At 41.9% G+C, this 18,414-nt stretch overlaps 2 protein-coding genes across 2 annotated transcripts in view; both read left to right on the top strand.

Moving 5' to 3' along the window:
• LOC311053063 (uncharacterized protein) overlaps window positions 1-11,815 on the top strand; it is a 37,213-nt gene extending 25,398 nt beyond the window's left edge. The window contains exons 2-6 of the mRNA XM_084068441.1: window positions 6,981-7,131; window positions 7,961-8,028; window positions 8,475-8,584; window positions 10,530-10,621; window positions 11,373-11,815. Coding sequence (XP_083924567.1) covers window positions 6,981-7,131; window positions 7,961-8,028; window positions 8,475-8,584; window positions 10,530-10,621; window positions 11,373-11,812 — 861 coding nt within the window. The 3' untranslated portion in view covers window positions 11,813-11,815. The remainder of the gene's footprint in view (window positions 1-6,980; window positions 7,132-7,960; window positions 8,029-8,474; window positions 8,585-10,529; window positions 10,622-11,372) is intronic.
• The window catches only part of LOC311052793 (glycerol-3-phosphate dehydrogenase [NAD(+)], cytoplasmic), a 346,962-nt gene that overhangs the window by 116,037 nt on the left and 212,511 nt on the right, over window positions 1-18,414 (top strand). The gene's annotated exons all lie outside the window — the stretch shown is intronic.

Below are 18,414 nucleotides of genomic sequence, written 5' to 3'. Positions count from 1 at the left end.
ATAAAAGTATAGCTTGCTTAATTGTGTTCTTTTTAATTAAATATTTACAATCAATGGAAAGTTCTCCTTTAAAAATCTGTAAGAATTTCACTCCAAGCCCTCAATTTGAGATATTACAGAGTAATGATTACAGTTAACGAGATCACAGTTTCTAGATGAACTGTTGCTCTGAATACAGTGGGAAGACATTTTACAATCTGGGAACAGCACATGAATGTCAACATTATTTTCTCTATCAGCAGTGATTTACTGAGAACCCAGAGTTGAGCAACACAGGAGAGAAAACATTGAGAAACAACACAGACAAAGATAAAGACACAGAGCACAGTTGAGTCGATAGATAGATAGATAGATAGATAGATAGATAGATAGATAGATAGATAGATAGATAGATAGATAGATAGATAGATAGATAGATAGAAACACTAGTAAATAATAGAACATGTTGTTTCAGGGTAATGCAAGAGCCTGGTTTGTACAAATCATTGTGATTCTCCATGGGTGGAACAGGAGACAAGGATCGGTGATGAATGAATCTGTTTGTACTTTTGTGTGTGTGTGTGTGTGTGTGTGTGTGTGTGTGTGTGTGTGTGTGTGTGTGTGTGTGTGTGTGTGTGTGTGTGTGTGTGTGTGTGTGTGTGTGTGTGTGTGTGTGTGTGTGCGTGTGCGTACGCGTGTGTGTGCGTGCGTGTGGGAGTGTGTGTGTCTCAGCAGTATAGAAGCCCCATTGGGACATTTCCATAGTTCTGTTTGTTTTTTGCTCTCTGCTGGAAAGGGAAGAGAGAGAGAGAGAGAGAGATAGAGAGAGAGAGAGAGAGAGAGAGAGAGAGAGAGAGAGAGAGAGAGAGAGCGAGAGAGAGAGAGAGAGAGAGAGAGAGAGAGAGAGAGAGAGAGAGACACACACACACACACACACACACACACAGAGAGAGAGACACACAGAGAGAGAGGTGAGAGGTCAAAGTGTGCATGACAGAGAGGAAATGAGGCAGATTATTGGGGGGAGGAGGAGGGTAGGGGTAGAATATCATTGCTGTCGGGCAGAAACCTTGCATCTCCATATTTCATCTTTCGATGTTTCTATTGTTTTGTAAATGAATGCCATTCTTGATCATACAAAAGGGGTGATAATGGCCAAGCTCACAACACGTCGCTGCATATATTTTCACTGCTTTTAAATGTTTTTAAAATCCTTTTTTTAAAAGGAACGGTTTTGGACAATTCGTCGCTGTCAGGTGGAAACCTCATAATTGTGTCCAAAACTGTTACTATTCAGGACTTGAATTTTAAAAAATAGGCAAAAGTAGCAGCTGAAACTAGCTGAAAACGCTGAGCAGATCTGCTACTTTTGCTACTTTTGCTACTTTTGCTACTTTTGCGTGGCGCTGTAGTATGATCAAGTAGGGTTGTTAATTTATGTGAAAAAAATACCAAAAAGTTAGAATATGGAGATGCAAGGTTTCCGCCCAACAGCAGCGATACGGTATAGAGTTACATTGCTGCTATGAAGGCTGGTGTTGCATCATCACATTTCATAACCCTGCTTCAGCTGAACCGGTTCTAACAGACCTGAACACACTCCAGATCCGTGGGGTCAACAGACCAGCCGCTCCGCTGCATGGACAAACCCTGGAAAATCCCCTCAAAATGAAGGAGGCAGCATTAAACCTCACTGAATGCTGGGTCTATACACCAGGCAAACGTTTGTCTTTTAAGACAGTGGTTCTTTCTTAATCTCAAGGACCCCCATAACCCAGAGTAGTGTACAAATGGAACTAAATGCCCTATAGGGTTACAGAACTGTAAGACATAAAAGGATCCATTTTAGAACCCCTTCAAAGTGGGTGCGCCGCTAGCCCTGAAATATCTTGGGCACAAGATACAGAACAACCAGCTAGGTCTTGTACCTGGTTTTTAGCACTTTCTCCATTTACAACCCGTACATCTACATAAACATTCAGATTTCAAATAAGTGCTGACCCACGGCCACGGAAGTAACAAGTTAAAACGCCCTGGTCTAAGTACCCGTATCTTCCCTATTGTTCAATAAAAAGTATTTTAATCCGATCGGTGGCCATTTTCAAAAAAGTTCCTTCATATGCTTTCAACTACGCGACCCTGTCGGTTGGGAGGTGTATTGCACTCTGATACATTATAACTTTATGAGAAAATGGCCGCCGATTGGCTTAAAAGGCTTTTTATTGAACAATACGGAAGATACGGTTACTTAGACCCGAGCGTTTCAACTTGTTACATCCATGGCTGTGGGGTCAGCACCTAATATTTGAAATCTGAACGTTTATGTCGATATAGACGCTTGTGACAGACAGACGACGAGCGTCATGTGAACCATGGCTATGGTACCGCTAACCTAGCGGTTAAGGCGTACATCACATAGGCTCTAATGCAAGCTCTAACCTTTGCTGTGTGTCACGGCCCCTTATCTGCTGAGTGACAAACGGGGAGGCAATGGGTTCCATTTGTGTGGTCTTTGGTATGACCCAGCCGGGGAATTGAATCCCGACCTCCCAATCTCAGGGCGGACACTCTAACCACAAGGCTACTGAACTGGTGTAAGAAGTTTGGAGAGTGTCAGTTAAAGGCTTTGGACCCAAAAGCAGAGTGAGTCAGATAATAATGCTTTTAAAAGAGTATTAATGACCAATATTAATGACCGAAGTCCAGGCAGAGAAATGCAGGGACGAACACACCTTTTTGCGAAATGGTGTATTTTTTGGCTTTATTGATTGCATCGTACATGGGGTAAAATGTACAAATACGATAATTGCATATATCTGGCAACACTGGTGTAAAGAAAAACACAGGGTTTGAATAGAAGTAAGTGTGATTAACAGAATTGTGTGCAGGTGTGAGAGGAGAGGAGAGGAGAGGAGAGGAGATAGAGGAGAGAGGAGAGGAGGAGATGGGGAGAGTGGAGAGGAAAGGAGAGGAGAGAGGGGGAGAGAGGAGAAGGGAAGAGAGAGAGAGGAGAGGAGAGGAGAGGAGAGGAGAGTGTAACACTGTCCAGATGTTTGGAGACCTCAGCCTAAGGGGAGTTCTACAGAATAGTACATATTGCACTATACACAGTAATATTGTGCATTCACAATACAGAGTAATACACAGAGTAGGACAGACAGGAGAGGAGTAGAGGGATTGAAAGAAACAGAGAGAGAGAGAGAGAGAGAGAGAGAGAGAGAGAGAGAGAGAGAGAGAGAGAGAGAGAGAGAGAGAGAGATTTGGAGAGAGAGAGAGGAATGTGAACGAGACACCAGAATATTGTTTGTGCAGAATCACGAGTAAACTAAACTAATAAACATACTCACACACACACACACACACACACACACACACACACACACACACACACACACACACACACACACACACACACACACACACACACACACACACACACACACACACACACACACACACACACACACACACACACACACACGCAGTGAGTCAGGGTGTTTCGCTACACAATAGCTCGTGTTGCTGTATCTTAGCAACCATGATTCAAACCACAGGGCTGGAGATGATTCAGGTAAACAAACTATGTAAATTTGATCTTTAAGACCTGAGAGAAATATACATTTTTCACACTTTTAGAGCAATACCAGTCTCTGATAATCAGTGGCCATAATGACGACATTCTTAACAATTAAACAATAGGCTATGCACAGCAGCCATATTTGAAAGTAATTGGGCATATTCCTCACTTCCTCCATAGGTGTTACCAATGATACTAATGAAGGCTCTGTTCCATTTAGTGTAGCACAGTGGTTCTCAGACCTTTTAATTTCAATGACCCGTACACACCCATAAGGGTCCATTTGGAACCCCCTCAAGGAACCATGAGGGTCCCTGGACCACAATTTGAGACCCACTGGTGTAGCAGAGTCTTTCCTGTGAGCCAACATGCACAATATCAGCACCCTGACTCAGTTTGACCCGAATGGAACAGAGCCTTCATTAGTATCACTGGTAACACCTGTGAAGGAAGTAAGGACAGAAAAGGCCACATGTCTTTCCAATATGGCTTCTGTGCATAGAGCCTGCCCCAAAAACTGAAAATGAAAAAGATAATAATCATGTATTTCTTATGTCAAAAGTCCATAAAAGTCCAATTTGAATTAGTTCTTGCCAAACGTGGTGTGATTACATCAGCAAGCCCTTATGAATAAATATGAATCATACATGATTTCATTCACCTGATTTCATTCACCAGTTCCTTCACAGGTGTTTCCAATTATAGAGTTCTGCTATAGTCTGTGAATCTAATTCAACGTGACGGCTGGACAGTGCATTACCCGTTTTAAACATAAACAGTGCACTAAAATATGCATCTGAAGACATTTGAGGTGAAAACCAGGCAACAAACGTGCCTCAGCTGGCACCGCCTCTGTCTCTCCTGACAAGAGAAGAAACAGCTGTGGCTGGGTGAGCTAGCGCTTGTCTCATCGATCCCATAGCCCGGGGAGAGCGGACGGTGCAGCAAAATGTTAAAAATAAATAATGCGCTATAATAGTAAATATGGCATAATATGTCTTTTTCCATGATTTAAGATGGAAGTCGTTCTCTCATTTTGCACAAAGAATGTTTACATTTGGAAAGCCTTGTTGCAATTATGCTGCTGCATCCAGTTAATAAGATAGACATAATGTGTTAATTCCATGGAGATATGCGATGTTGTTACTTGACATTAGCTTTGCTTAAAGAAAGCCTGCATACATCTGTATCGGTTCATATCGGAATCGGAAATTAAGAGTTGGACAACATCGGTTGTATCCATTTAATAGATGTTTTTATCCAGAGAGACTTAGGCAGAGGCATGAATGAATCCTAGTAGCCTAAATAAACAGCAGGGTAAATGGTCACATAAATAGAGTGCAAGGAAAACTATTTAGTTCTTCAAATAAACTAGGACACCAGATAAACATCAAACTTAGCATCTGTCTAAATCAGTTGTTTTCACTCTAATGGGTCAAGTCAAAATCAAAAGGCACACATGTATTCACAGTAAATCTACACGTGTGGACATTGTGAGCTAGATTGGCTATTTTTTTTCATTATTTTGGAAAAATGACCCAAATAGAGACTCCAGGTTGAAAGTGGTTAAAATATCGATTGATTGATTGATTGATTGATTGATTGATTGATTGATTGATTGATTGATTGATTGACTGACTGCATATACATGAACATATAAAGTTTTATTTGCATATATCTGTCAAAAGGATAAGTGGATGAAGGTGGATCCAAATTCTGTTGTGGATTTCCTGAACAGTAATGTTTTTATGGACATAGTTGTAGTAAGGCATCTATCTGCCTGACAGCAACAGCATGTGTGTATTTGTTATGTTGACCTAACCCTGACCCTGGAGCCCCAGTTGTCTCCTTGTCTGTCAGTGTGGTGTTAAGGGCTGACTCAGTATTAACTACTACCCCAGGCAGCATCCATATCCTGGGAGGAATATTAACCCCAAAAAATAGCAGATCTACAAGCTCTCTGAGCTTGTGTATTTGATTGATTTTGGTAAAAGATATACAAGTAAAATCACAATATAACCTAAACCCAGGATTAAAGCGTAATAATGAAACACTTGTTTCCAATTGTGGTCCTGCAGCATAACTAAAAAATAAATAGTCCAATAAATGACATAGCACCAAAACATTTTCGGCTATTTTTGGCGAATAGATTTGGTGTAGACAGCGGGGAAAGAGCGCACCAAGAACAGTTGTCTGTTTTACTCAGTGTTGATTTTGTCGACTAAAACTATGACGAAAAATGTTCGTTGACTACTTTTTTTCACTGACGAAAACGAAATAAAAACTAAGCTAGGATGACTAAAACTAAGACTAAATATATTGACAATTTCGTCAACAAGTGTTATGTTTGGTTCCGCTCGGGTGTTGCTCTGAGAATAGCTGAAAGCTCACAACTGAAAGCTCACAACATGTCGTGCTGCAACACGCTGTGAGCTTCTAGATCGGCTATTTTCAGCATGCAACTAACAGGCCACCTTTAGTGTAAAATCAGCCATTACGAAGGCATCAAGGAACCGCCATAATACATTTTAGTCGACTAAATCAACCGTAGATTTAGTCGTCTAAAATCTTATGATATTTAGTCGACTAAAACTAGACAAACAGTAAAACATTTCAGATGACTAAAATATGACTAAAACTAAATGGAATTTGATTCAAAAGACTGACTAAAACTGAATCAAAATTTGTTCAACACCAGTTTTACTAAGACTAGAGTGTTCAAGTGGTTAATTTCCTCGCCTCTGGACAGGAAATTGTCTTTTACTGATGGGAAGGAAATAGCTCTGTCAGCCTGGTCAGGGTAAAGCTGGGGCTGAGGGGTCAGAGGTCAGTGCTGGCTCGTTAATTAGCCTGATAAATTAATTAGCTTATCTGCTCCATGATTTGTGTTCTACACACTGCTCCTGGTCTGTATAAGTACAGAATTAGATGAGGTGTATCGTGGTCAAGTGTTATGTAACTTTTTCTGTGAACAAATATAATTTTGTCCAATCTGTATGGTAACATTGGAAATACTCCAGTAAAGTCAAAGTTCCCCAAAATTGTACTTAATACAGTAGGCTTACTTGAGTAAATGTACTTAGTTACTTTGCACCACTGCGTGTATAGACCCCTTAACAGACGACGTCACACTGATAAGAACCAGTATGCTCTCAATGAAACCCATTCTGTCAGGTCTCGCTAGGACGCGCGTCACTAGCCAACACACAAGAGGGGGTTGGGGTGTGCTGAAACCAGCGCACCCCGAAACAACAGGTTGGGAATTGATTGCGTGAAACAATCACCTGTGCGTCCAGTCTCAATGTTAGTAAACAAATAATTGGTCTATGTAGTGGCCTAGTGGGGATCCCGGCTTCGTTTCTCTCGAAGGGGTCCTGCTCTACCATGTTTCTCATGTCTTCTGTTGGTTGTCTTCTCCGTGTAGAAGTGGGACCCCAGTCTGAAGTTGATAGCAGAGGGCTATGCTGCTAAGTGTGTCTGGAACCACAACCCAGAGCTGGAGGAGACAGGAGAGAACCTGTTCGCCAACACTGGACCTCTGGACCTCAGGGAGGCCCTGGAGAAATGGTTCATGGGTGCGTACACTGCATACTTTCTACCTGCTTGTTGCAAGATGAGAAAGAAATAAGTGACACTTTACTTACAAAGTTACTTGTAAAGGGATAGTTCACCCCCCAAAAATATTTTTTTTCTATCGATTAGTCACCGCGTGGAGACTTGAATTCATGGATATTTTTTTAGTTTTTGTTCCAGTCCTAAGCCAATAATTTGACCAGCAGACCGGTAGGCAGCGGTTCCGGTAGGAGACACTAAGGAGACCCTTTGTGTATCCTACCGGAACCGCTGCCGGTCATCAAATTATTGGCTTAGGAATGCGACAAAAACAAAATAATATCCATGAATTCAAGTGTCCATGGGGTGACTAATGGTTAGGGAAAAAAATCGATAACACAGTAATCTCAAGCAAAGAAGACATTACCTATTTGCCCCCCCCCCCCCCTTTTTTTTCTCCTACTCTGTACATATAGTGTTTTATGTTTGTGATGATATTGAATGTTTGGTGCTATTTTATATGTTGATGAATTGAATACCTAAAGAACCTTTGACAACAGACTATGTGCAAGTATGTAATGCTGAATACAGTTAAATGCTAAGATACAGCAATGAAGAGGAATCTTGCATGTTTTCTGTTCCCTTCCAGATGCCTAACACAGGAATTAACAGGGTCACAGTAGCATCAACCTCTCCTTGCCTTATAAGTAAACTAGAGGGGGGTCCAGTCTGTCCTGTGTACAAATGTCATGGATTGTGATGTCATCTGTGGTTTGATTTGTGATGTCATCTGTGGTTTGATGTGTGATGTCATCTGTGGTTTGTGATGTCATCTCCTGTCTCACCCTGCAGAGAAAATGTTTTATGATTACAACAACAACAGCTGTCCTGAGGACAAGATGTGTGGACACTACACACAGGTTAGACACACACTTCATTTATACTTTGTTGCGCGCAGTGTCGCACAGTGAAAGTACAATTTTGAGGTAATTTTACTTTACTGGAGTATTTCCAATTTTCAATACTTTTGCTTCTACTCCACTACATCTCAAATATTGTACTTTTACGCCACTACAATTATTTCAAAACTTTAGTTACTAGTTTCTTACCCACTACATTTTGATTATTATTTCAAAACATACAGTAAACACTTCAGCCCTATATACATTTCGGCCATTTGAAAATAGCAGATCTACAAGCTCACAATGCGTCGCATCGCAAGCTTAAATTCGGACACACAAGCATATACATACAGTTCTGTACGTGTGTGTGTGTGTGTGTGTGTGTGTGTGTGTGTGTGTGTGTGTGTGTGTGTGTGTGTGTGTGTGTGTGTGTGTGTGTGTGTGTGTGTGTGTGTGTTTTACAGATGGTGTGGGCGGACACACACAGGGTAGGCTGTGCCTGGCATCTGTGTAACACTATGGACGGCCTAGACTTTGAAAGAGCCAACTTCCTCGTATGCAACTACTATCCTGCGTGAGTATTAACGGAATGGCGACGTTCCCTTATAGTTTCTACAGACCATTTGAAAGCTACTTTTTCTGCGAATTAAAAATCCACCATTTTGGAATTTCCGTTCCCGAAAACAACCGGAAAAAGAATGCTATTAGCTAGAAGGACCAGCGAGGGCGGCGCTTCACTCAGTAGAGCCAATAGAATCCTTTGAATCATAGTCTACTTTATCATACATTTTTAAATGATTTAATAATTTACCAAAACGCATATTCCAACACTGTCTCACAAAAAAAGACATATTTTGACTTTTTTGACATGTGCCTTTGAAGGGACAAAAAAGTCAGAATATGACTTTCGGGGAAAATATATAATTTACGATTCTGTGCCTATCATGACATACAGTAACTTGGAGAGTCGGCTCAAAGTGAACTTCACAACGCTCGGCACGGCAACTCACTCGCTTTAGCTCGCTCGGCGGTGCCTCCCGTGGCTCAAGTCCGCTTGAGACAGCGTGCCTCTGACGTTATAACCATTTTTTGGACAGATCGTCAAAAATGCTGAGAATAGGAGTTCCGTGTTGCTAAATGCGGAAGTCCCGAAAAGTCTTATGCCTTATTTACCCCTCCTTCAAGGCATAATTTGATCACTATGTCACAATATGCCTTTTGGGGAGTGAGACAGTGTTGCATATTCATGGTAATTTGGAAGAAGGCATCAGCTTCTCTGCTTGGCCAACCCGACCCACCCATCGGCTTCACGGATTGGCCGAGCTTTGCGTCACATACAGTATGTGCCGTTACCAATATAAGCGGTAGCATGCACAATGGAACTCTGTGGGTCCTCATTTATGCCCATGTACGCCATCAACTGTCAGCGGTTTCTGATGACATCAAGATCCCTGCATCTCCATATTTGGCCGATTTGTCAAACGGTAGTGGGTTCCGCACTGGGTACTCTGACAACAAGTCACAATGGGTATTACGTAAATTGATGGGGCATGAATTCTCAACTTGCGTTGTTACCGACTTGGATCGTTCCAGAGTAGGTCGCGCACTCGCGCCCGTATATAAACCACCCACTGATTGTAATATCTAATGTACTAATGTTCTAATTAGTACTGTGGTACTGGATACTACTTCTTTTCAGATTCAAAGATTTATAGAGCTAATATATTAATCCCTCTCTACTCCCACTATGGACACAATGTGTCATTTGTCACTCGTGACATATTTAACCACTTAAACCCTAGTTGACCGTGGTCACTCAGGGCTGTCTGTTCCTTTTTTCCCTCTACACCACTGTTTCCCAAATAGTGGGTCAGGACCCATGTTTGGGTCACGGATCCATTTTTATGGGTTGCGAGTAAATTAAAAAAAAAAAATTGTATATATATTATTTCGAAAGGTTTATACAAAAAAACTTTTCATCATTAAAACAATTCCAACATTTTTCAAAAGTATTTCATGAATCTAATTTTAAAGATCAAATAATTCCCATAAATACATTCAAAAAAGTTTAAGAATTAGACAAAATAGCAGATCTACAAGCTCACAACGCGTCGCTTAGCGCCGCGTTGTGAGCTTTGCAAACTTTTTGGGAACCACTGCTCTACACCAAATCTTCACCATGCACCTACAAATGCAGAAGAATAGTAGGCCTACCGTCCACCCGAGTTGGTGGGCGGGGTTCATCATTCATGGGTTAGGGTTTAGGGTTAAGTGCGCACAGCTGTAGGGTTAAAAATGTCCAAAGAAAATGGTAAACATAACATTAAACTTGCTGTCCCAAAATGTTGATGTCTTCACAAGTATAGTAATAATACCTGTGTGTGTGTGTGTGTGTGTGTGTGTGTGTGTGTGTGTGTGTGTGTGTGTGTGTGTGTGTGTGTGTGTGTGTGTGTGTGTGTGTGTGTGTGTGTGTGTGTGTGTGTGTGTGTGTGTGTGTGTGTGTGTGTGTGTGTGTCCAGAGGGAACTTTGATGATGAGAGGCCATATGTAGAAGGGGAGTGGTGTTCCAGCTGTCCTGAGAACCTCCAGAAATGTGAAAACAATCTCTGTGGTACGACTAACTCACTCTCACTCTCTCTCTCTCTCTCTCTCTCTCTCTCTCTCTCTCTCTCTCTCTCTCTCTCTCTCTCTGATGAAGGTTTTATTTTAGTGTTACATTTATTGGTGGTGTGCCAATAAAAAAAAGAGTGTTTTCGCTGTGTAAACTGGATTTTGGGGTTTAGCACTCCACCAAGAAATTCCATTGTTGAGGCGCAACTCTCTCTCTCTCTCTCTCTCTATAAATAAATCAGGTATTCACAACTGGAAACTTGCAGTTATCGCAATCTCGGTATTGATCGATTTGACCAGGCAATAGGCTCTATGCACAGCAGCCATATTGGACAGAAATTGGGCCACTTCCTTCCTTCCTTCACAGGTGTTACCAATGACACTAATGAAGGCTCTGTTCCATTTAGTGTAGCACAGTGGTTCTCAAACTTTTTAATTTCAATTTGTACACTCTCAGAGTTACACCCTCTCAAGGAACCATGAGGGTCCCTGGACCACACTTTGAGACCCATTAGTATTTCTAGTGAGCCAACATGCACAATATCAGCACCCTGACTCTGTTTGACCAGAATGGAACAGAGCCTTCATTAGTATCATTGGTAATGGTAATGCCTGTGAAGGAAGTAAGAAGAGGCCCAATTTTTCTCCAAAATGGCTGCTGTGCATAGAGCCTATTAATCGGTTATCGGATATGGGCCAAAATGTCAACCTTGTTGTGCGTTCCCTAACTCATGTCCTCATGTCCATTCCAGTGGATGACACCGTGGAAGACGAGGAGGACGAGGATGATGATGGCGATGATGAGGGGATCGATGCTGTGACCGACGAGGCGATCGTCACTCCTCCGCCCGGGACACTTCCGCCCGCTCTGCCTGAGGCATCAACGGAGCCCCCCTCCCCCAACAACACCCCCCCTCCTCACCCCCCCGCCGTGGGCACACAGCCCCCCACCTCCCCCCCTCTCCCCCCACCGGGAGGAGAGGAGGAGGAGGAGGTCACTGGAAATGAATTAGACCAAATAGGGGATCATAAAAAGGGAGAGAGCGGGAAGAACAGAGAGAGAGAGACCAATAGAGAGAAGGAGTTGACGATAAGCATTCACAAGCAGTCCGACGCAGCTTCAAGTTTGAGATCTACACTTTTTCAACTGGTTTTAGTCTTACTGACTGTAGGGCTGATAGTTAGAGAGTGAGGGGAGGGGAGAGGAGAGGAGAGGAGAGGAGAAAGGAGAGGAGAGGAGAGGGGAGAGAGGTGAGGAGAGGAGAAAGGAGAGGAGGGTAGAGGAGAGGAGAGGAGAGGAGAGGAGAGGAGAGGAGAGGAGAGGAGAGGAGAGGAAAGGAGAGGAGAGGGGAGACCTGGTTCATCCTGCAGGAGAAATTCTGTTTTCAGATTCTTCCAGCTGATGACTGCTCTGATGAGCGCCTGGGGGGGGGGTCAAGTGTCTTGCTCGTGGACACCTCGACATAAAGACCGGGCCAGGAATGGAACCTTGGACCTTCTTCTCTACCCATTCAGCTACGGCCGCAGGAGAGGAACATCTCCTGAATTGACTGCTCATACTTTTTTCCTTATTTTGTTTGACTGGAAGTTGTGCATTTCAACATCTTCATCTCATCTATTAATGATTTATTAATGATTACACTCTTATAAAAATGAGCTGTCCTTTTTCATTCAATCTATGGTTACTATTAGTCACTTAGTATTCACATACATTGTTTTAATTGACCTTGAACACCAGGTGGGTGGGGTTACTTCACAGACTGCCAGGTATATGAATGAATTTATGATGAATACTGTTGTATGAATGGATTTCAATATTGTCCTGTCCTTATCTAAACATTATCCTGTGTTTAAAACCCCACCCAGTAGGCAAATACTATGAAATAAAATAAAATAAACATTAAATAACAAAATCAAGCAAATAGTATTTTCAAATACCATCGATCAAAACTTTGAACTTTGAGTTACTTTGAACAAAGCTCACTCTGATGTCACCATATGGGTTCCTAGAGTAGATACCATGTTTCTCAATGTTTTAGGGTCCAAATGTGTAACTCTTAAGTTAAAATGGCACTGATGATTTTACAGTGTAGATTGGGGTTCCATAAATAAACTGGAAAAGATCTCCACCAGGTCGGGTTGGCTATACCATGCAAAATTTCAATCAAGTCAATCATAGCCAATCGGAATATAATATGAAAAATCTGACGATTTGAGTGAGTTCTTGGTGTAGGAGCAAAAAGAGGGGGAAAAAACTAATTGTAGTCTGGCACAAATGGGTGGGACTGGGGAGTTGCGGCCTGTTATAGAGCTACAAGGAGGCCTATCTGAACCTTTTGGAGTAGAGGTTCTTCCTTGGCCTACTGGGAGTGTGCGTGCAAAGTTCTATGGCAATATTTTCGGTGCCTGAGATTAGCTGTTCACAGACAGACGGACAAACAAGACAGACGGACCGGGGCGAAAACATAATCTGCATGCCTTCGGCCGTCCGGTCCGTTCTGGCGGAGATACCAATTTGAGAATCACTGGTCTATACCCTTCCACATCTAAATCTGTTGATATCATGATATCATCTCATATTAATGATGCAATGACACTGTACTGGACTGTTGTTTTGTTGTTATAGTCTCTCAAGACAGACTGTGTTGTCTCACACTATTTTCGTCTTCGTCGGGTGGAAATCTCATATGTCCAAAACTGCTGCTTTTCGGGATTCAAATTCAAAAGCATCAAAAGTAGCAGATCTACAAGCTCGAAACACGTCGCTTCGCGCCGTGTTTCGAGCTTGTAGATCTGCTACTTTTGATGCTTGTGTGTGACGCTGTAGTATGATCAAGTAGGGCAATAATTTACGAAGAAAGAAACACAAAAAGTTATAAATACGGAGATACTGTAGGAGGTTTCTGCCCCGACAGAAACGATCTGCTTCCACCGAACAGCCTGTGCAACGGAAGCAGTGAAAATCTGTAGAAGATAAAGCAGATGTCCAAACCTCCCCCCAACTTCTGCTTCGACTTTGCAGTCATGTAAATAATACGTCCCACTGTAAAACAAGGCAGTCGAGGGCCTATCTAGCCTGCAGCTTAGCAGAAATGGAAATGGAAAATATATTTTAACCCATTCAATCCGGGAACGTATCTGTGTCATTTTAAGGTTTCTTTGCCTATTCAAAAATAGCAGATCTACAAGCTGATGAGCTATGAGCCTGTAGATCTGCTATTTATTTTTTTTAATCGTTAAGATTTGTCCAAATCTTTGAATATATGCTTTTTAAAGCGCACATTTGTAACTCAAATCTTTGCTTCTGGGGGTCCCTGGAACAACATATTTTGAGATGGGGGTCCGTAGCCAAATACATAATCTAAAAATGTTTTCTAAATCCTAACAGTATGTTGCAGTGTTGCTCCAACTTTTCCATGTCAAGGACCCCCATCTCAAAATATGTTGTTCCAGGGACCCCCAGAAGCACAGATCGGAGTTAAAAATGTTAGCTTTAAAACATATACATTAAGATTAGCAAAGATTTTAAAAAATAGCAGACCTACAAGCTCAAAGCGCAGCACTCGGTGCCGCGCTATGAGCTTGTAAATCTGCTATTTTTGAATAGCCAAAGAAATCTTAAAATAACACAGATGCGTTCCCGGTTTTAATGGATAGATAGGTATTTTAAAATATGTTTTCTTGAACGGAAATGACAAACATATGATAGCTTCCTGACACAACCTTCTGTGAGGTGTAGTTACAGACTCCCTGTAGCACTATGAAGATTGTGGATGTATTGAGTTGTCTGTATTGAGAGACTATATACTGTATATTGTCATCCATGTAAATACTTTCTGGGAATCTCTTTCAGAGAATTTGCAGGACAATAGCAAAAGACATTATTAAAAAAAAAAAAGAGCCACATGTTTCCAATGACTTTGTTTCCATGCACACATAATCAGATGCAATCTCTCTCACAGTCTTATTCAGGATACCGTTTATTATGTAAACAGAAACCAACAATAAAGCAACGCACGTCCACTCACTAAAAACCAGGTGCTGGGCTGAGGTCAGAATCCAAAAAGAATCCAAAGCTTTTACATTTTTATTTGGTTCCTTTTACACCATTGGACGTGACATTTGGAGCCTATACCGGCTCCTCATCAGACCGTTTATTATGTACCTTTAACCCAGCTCAGTGGCCTTGTGGTTCGAGTGTCCGCCATGAGATCGGGAGGTTGAGGTTCGATCGGCCGGGGTAAGGTCCGTTCATGAAAGTCCTTACGGTCTTGTTTCCAATGAGGGCCTGTGAGCAATTAGGGGTTAAGAGTCTTGCTCAGGGACAAATTTCATTTCATCGACACATTTGCTGGCCTGGCCTGGAATCATACCTGGGGCAACCAGGGCCTCTGGCTCCCTAGGCGGGCTCACTAACCACTCAGCTATGGCCGCCCCTCTTTGGTCATACCAAAGACTATTAAAATGGGACCCCATGCCTCCCTGCTTGGCACTCAGCAATCAGCATTAAGGGTTGGATTGGGGGGTAAGTCCCTAGCGTCATGTCCAGGGGGTGTGCTTGTACATCAAGCTGCCTCATGCTACAGAAACAGGCGATAGGCTCCTGCCCTAGGGACCACATGGCTGTGGAACCATTGGTTAGCCTCCCAGTGATTTCATAAGGGAACACTTAAGGCTAATGTATACTTTCTCTCATCCAAAAGTATTGTATTTCCTTCTGAAAGTTGCAGTGAAATGATGAAAATTCATAATTCGCCTAAAGCCTTACCGAGAAAAGCTGCCTGCTGGAACAGATAGATTATTTATGCTTGTATATACTTTACATCAGGGGCGCCCACGCTTTTTTGACTTGAGAACTACTTTTAAAATGACCAGCTCAACAAGATCTACCGACACCCAAAAAAGTTTCATCACATTGCTGAAAATACTTGAAAAATATACCTGAGGGGGCTTTGGAAGAGCGGCGCTGGCGTTGCATACAATACAAACACACTTGGAATGGGGAATATTGGTTGGAAAAAAAAGTCTTCCTCCCTTTCTGTATGGAAGTGGTAGGTTTTTGGGTTCTTTTTTGCCATGCGCATTTTTTATAACTTTGTAATGCTGCTGACGTTTGCACGCAACACTTGAAAACAAAGCATTGCATTGGGGGTTTGCCTGCTAAGCCGTGAAGGGAGTTGACAGGCCCTTCTTGATGTCAATAGCAATACCACCAATATCATTAAAATACACTATGAAATGATACTGTTACAAGTAAAAGGCCTGTATTCAATGTTACTTGAGTAAAAGTACAAAAGGAATGGCATCAAATTGTACTTAGTACAGTAGTACCGAAGTGATCTTTCGAAATCTTATGTTTATTTCAGACAGGTGGCATTAAAAACACTGAAAATAGAACATCTACAAGTTCACATAAATCCAATATACTTCATTGACCAGGGTCCCCCAAGGGTCTACGTATAATTGGGTCCCCCCGCTATTCCCTCTACAGTAGCCTACATCACATCTTTGCCAAAAATATCCGAGCTAGCTTGCAAATCGGCACTTTTTTGGGCTGAATGTTCACCTATCATGACATGCCCAGAATAGAAACACAAGGGTTCATGTCGTTAAATATGCAAAGAATATTCTTTTATAATAATGTTTCTTCTGCACTTATCTCTTAATGTTTTATGTGAAGCACTTTGAACTGCCTTGTTGCTGAAATGTGCTAGACAAATACACTTGACTTGCCTTGGATTATATATACATATAATATAAATATATGTATATAGGACAGGAATTACTTTAGGTTAGTTTTGAGTTGGGGTAGAGAGTCGAGGTCTTTAATGGGTTTTGGTAGGTCATTCCACATTTTGCTCTCTGCATAGAATGCATTTTTACAATTTTTTTAACGACATTTTTGGGGAAAGAGGTATTAGTATATATAGGAGCATGCATGCCATATTAGCCCGAATATAAAATGGTGTTTTATTCCTGTATATGAAGTCTTAAAAGGTGGGGTCATTACATACATTTAGGGTCTAGTCATTACACATCTAAGCCAACAGATGGCACCACGTATCAGTAAAACAAGCGTTCTGACTGAAGAGAGCCTCAACAACTCCAATGTTGTGAGCTTGTGGTTGTTAGAAGATGGATGGACACTGTTATTGTCTCAAACAGAGGCTCAAATAAAGGTATAGCCTAGGACACGTAACCAATTACTGAGGAGGAGTTATGATGCCAATGTTAAGATCATGATCAATGCTGCAGACTGAGTCATCAAACAACTGTCAACTGGCCAAAAGCAAGGTGTCACAGAATGTCTGGTTCAAATGGTGAAGCTCAAGAAGGCCGTCTGAGAAAAGAAGACAGACAGACTGAGAGTGTGAAAAACGATGATTATTTACCGGAGCCAGCAAGGGTTCCATTCGTAAAAAAATCACACCCTGTGTGAAGGTAGCGGCGCCTTTGAATACATTATGTCATCGATATGTGTTTATAATGTGTTTATAGCCATGTGTCATGTGAAGCTTGACCAATCACTTTGTTGACGGGTCTGACCAATCAGAGCGTCGACGACAGATAAAGTTAAATTGAGGATCTAACTTTAAATAACTTACCTAGAAGGAGACTTTAGCCAAATAAAAAATATATACAAAAAAAAACATGAGGAAATAAAAAATAAACCTTGACATCATAGTGATGTCATGAATAGTCCCCTTGCCTGACAAATCACAACCTTGACGGGCCTGACCAATCAGAACCTTGACGGGCCTGATCAATCAGAACCTTAACGGACTCTTGGATTCTCGATCGTCTCTATCAAACCATTCTGTCATAACGGATGACTGGGTCCCGAACTCAGACTTTCTATACATTCACCCTTCATCTGTTCTTGTATCTTTCTCTTTCTATTCGTCATATTAACTTTAAATAACTTACCTAGACGGAGACTTTAGCCAAATGAATAATAAGATGAAGTCATTGTCATCGTTTATATAGACATCGAATTCTATATTCATGACATCATAGTGATGTCATGAATAGTGACCAATCACAACTTTGGCGCACCTGACCAATCAGAACGTTGACGCACCTGACCAATCAGAACGTTGGCGCACCTGACCAATCAGAACGTTGACGCAAAAGCCAGGCATAGAGGGCTAATATCCGCTCTATACCTAAAGGTATAGAGCGGCTAGCGCCGCTAAAAACAGAAGGGGGAACATTTTATCACCCATTTTACAATGGTTAAGAAAAGAATGGTCACAAGAGATCGATGACCATATATGGGCTTAACCACTGAAACCCCAGCATCTGTATTGTGGGGAAAGCTTTTGCAGTAAAATAGCAGATTGCTACAGGTTGTGAGCTTGCCGATCGGCTATTTTCAGAGACAGACAGAGATTTCAAGCATTTACGATGTACGTATTATTTATTACATTGTCTCTGCTACACCCCCCCCCCCCCCCCCCCCCCCCACACACACACACACACACACACACACACACACACATCCCACCACGTGGCACTCAGTTTAAGCTATTTCGTGTGTGTTTCGACTTTTGACAGATGTTCATGTGCAAGTTAGACCCATGCATCTTTGTCAATGAAAATGTCAACATCAATCAAAAACCGACGCCATCTGGAAATTCAGAAGCCTGCCTTGTTACTATGTTGCTGAGCCAGTGTGATCCTCCAGGAATGTGGTGATGCTGATGCTGTTTCCACAGCAGCAGCAGCAGCAGCATCCTGACAGCATCATCAACACACTCAACAGATGCTGCATGAGAAGACGTGGGCGGATGG

Source organism: Gymnoscopelus microlampas, assembly GCF_963454915.1.
Source record: "Gymnoscopelus microlampas genome assembly, chromosome: 10".
NCBI lineage: Eukaryota > Metazoa > Chordata > Actinopteri > Myctophiformes > Myctophidae > Gymnoscopelus > Gymnoscopelus microlampas.
This window is presented reverse-complemented; position numbering and strand designations above follow the sequence as displayed.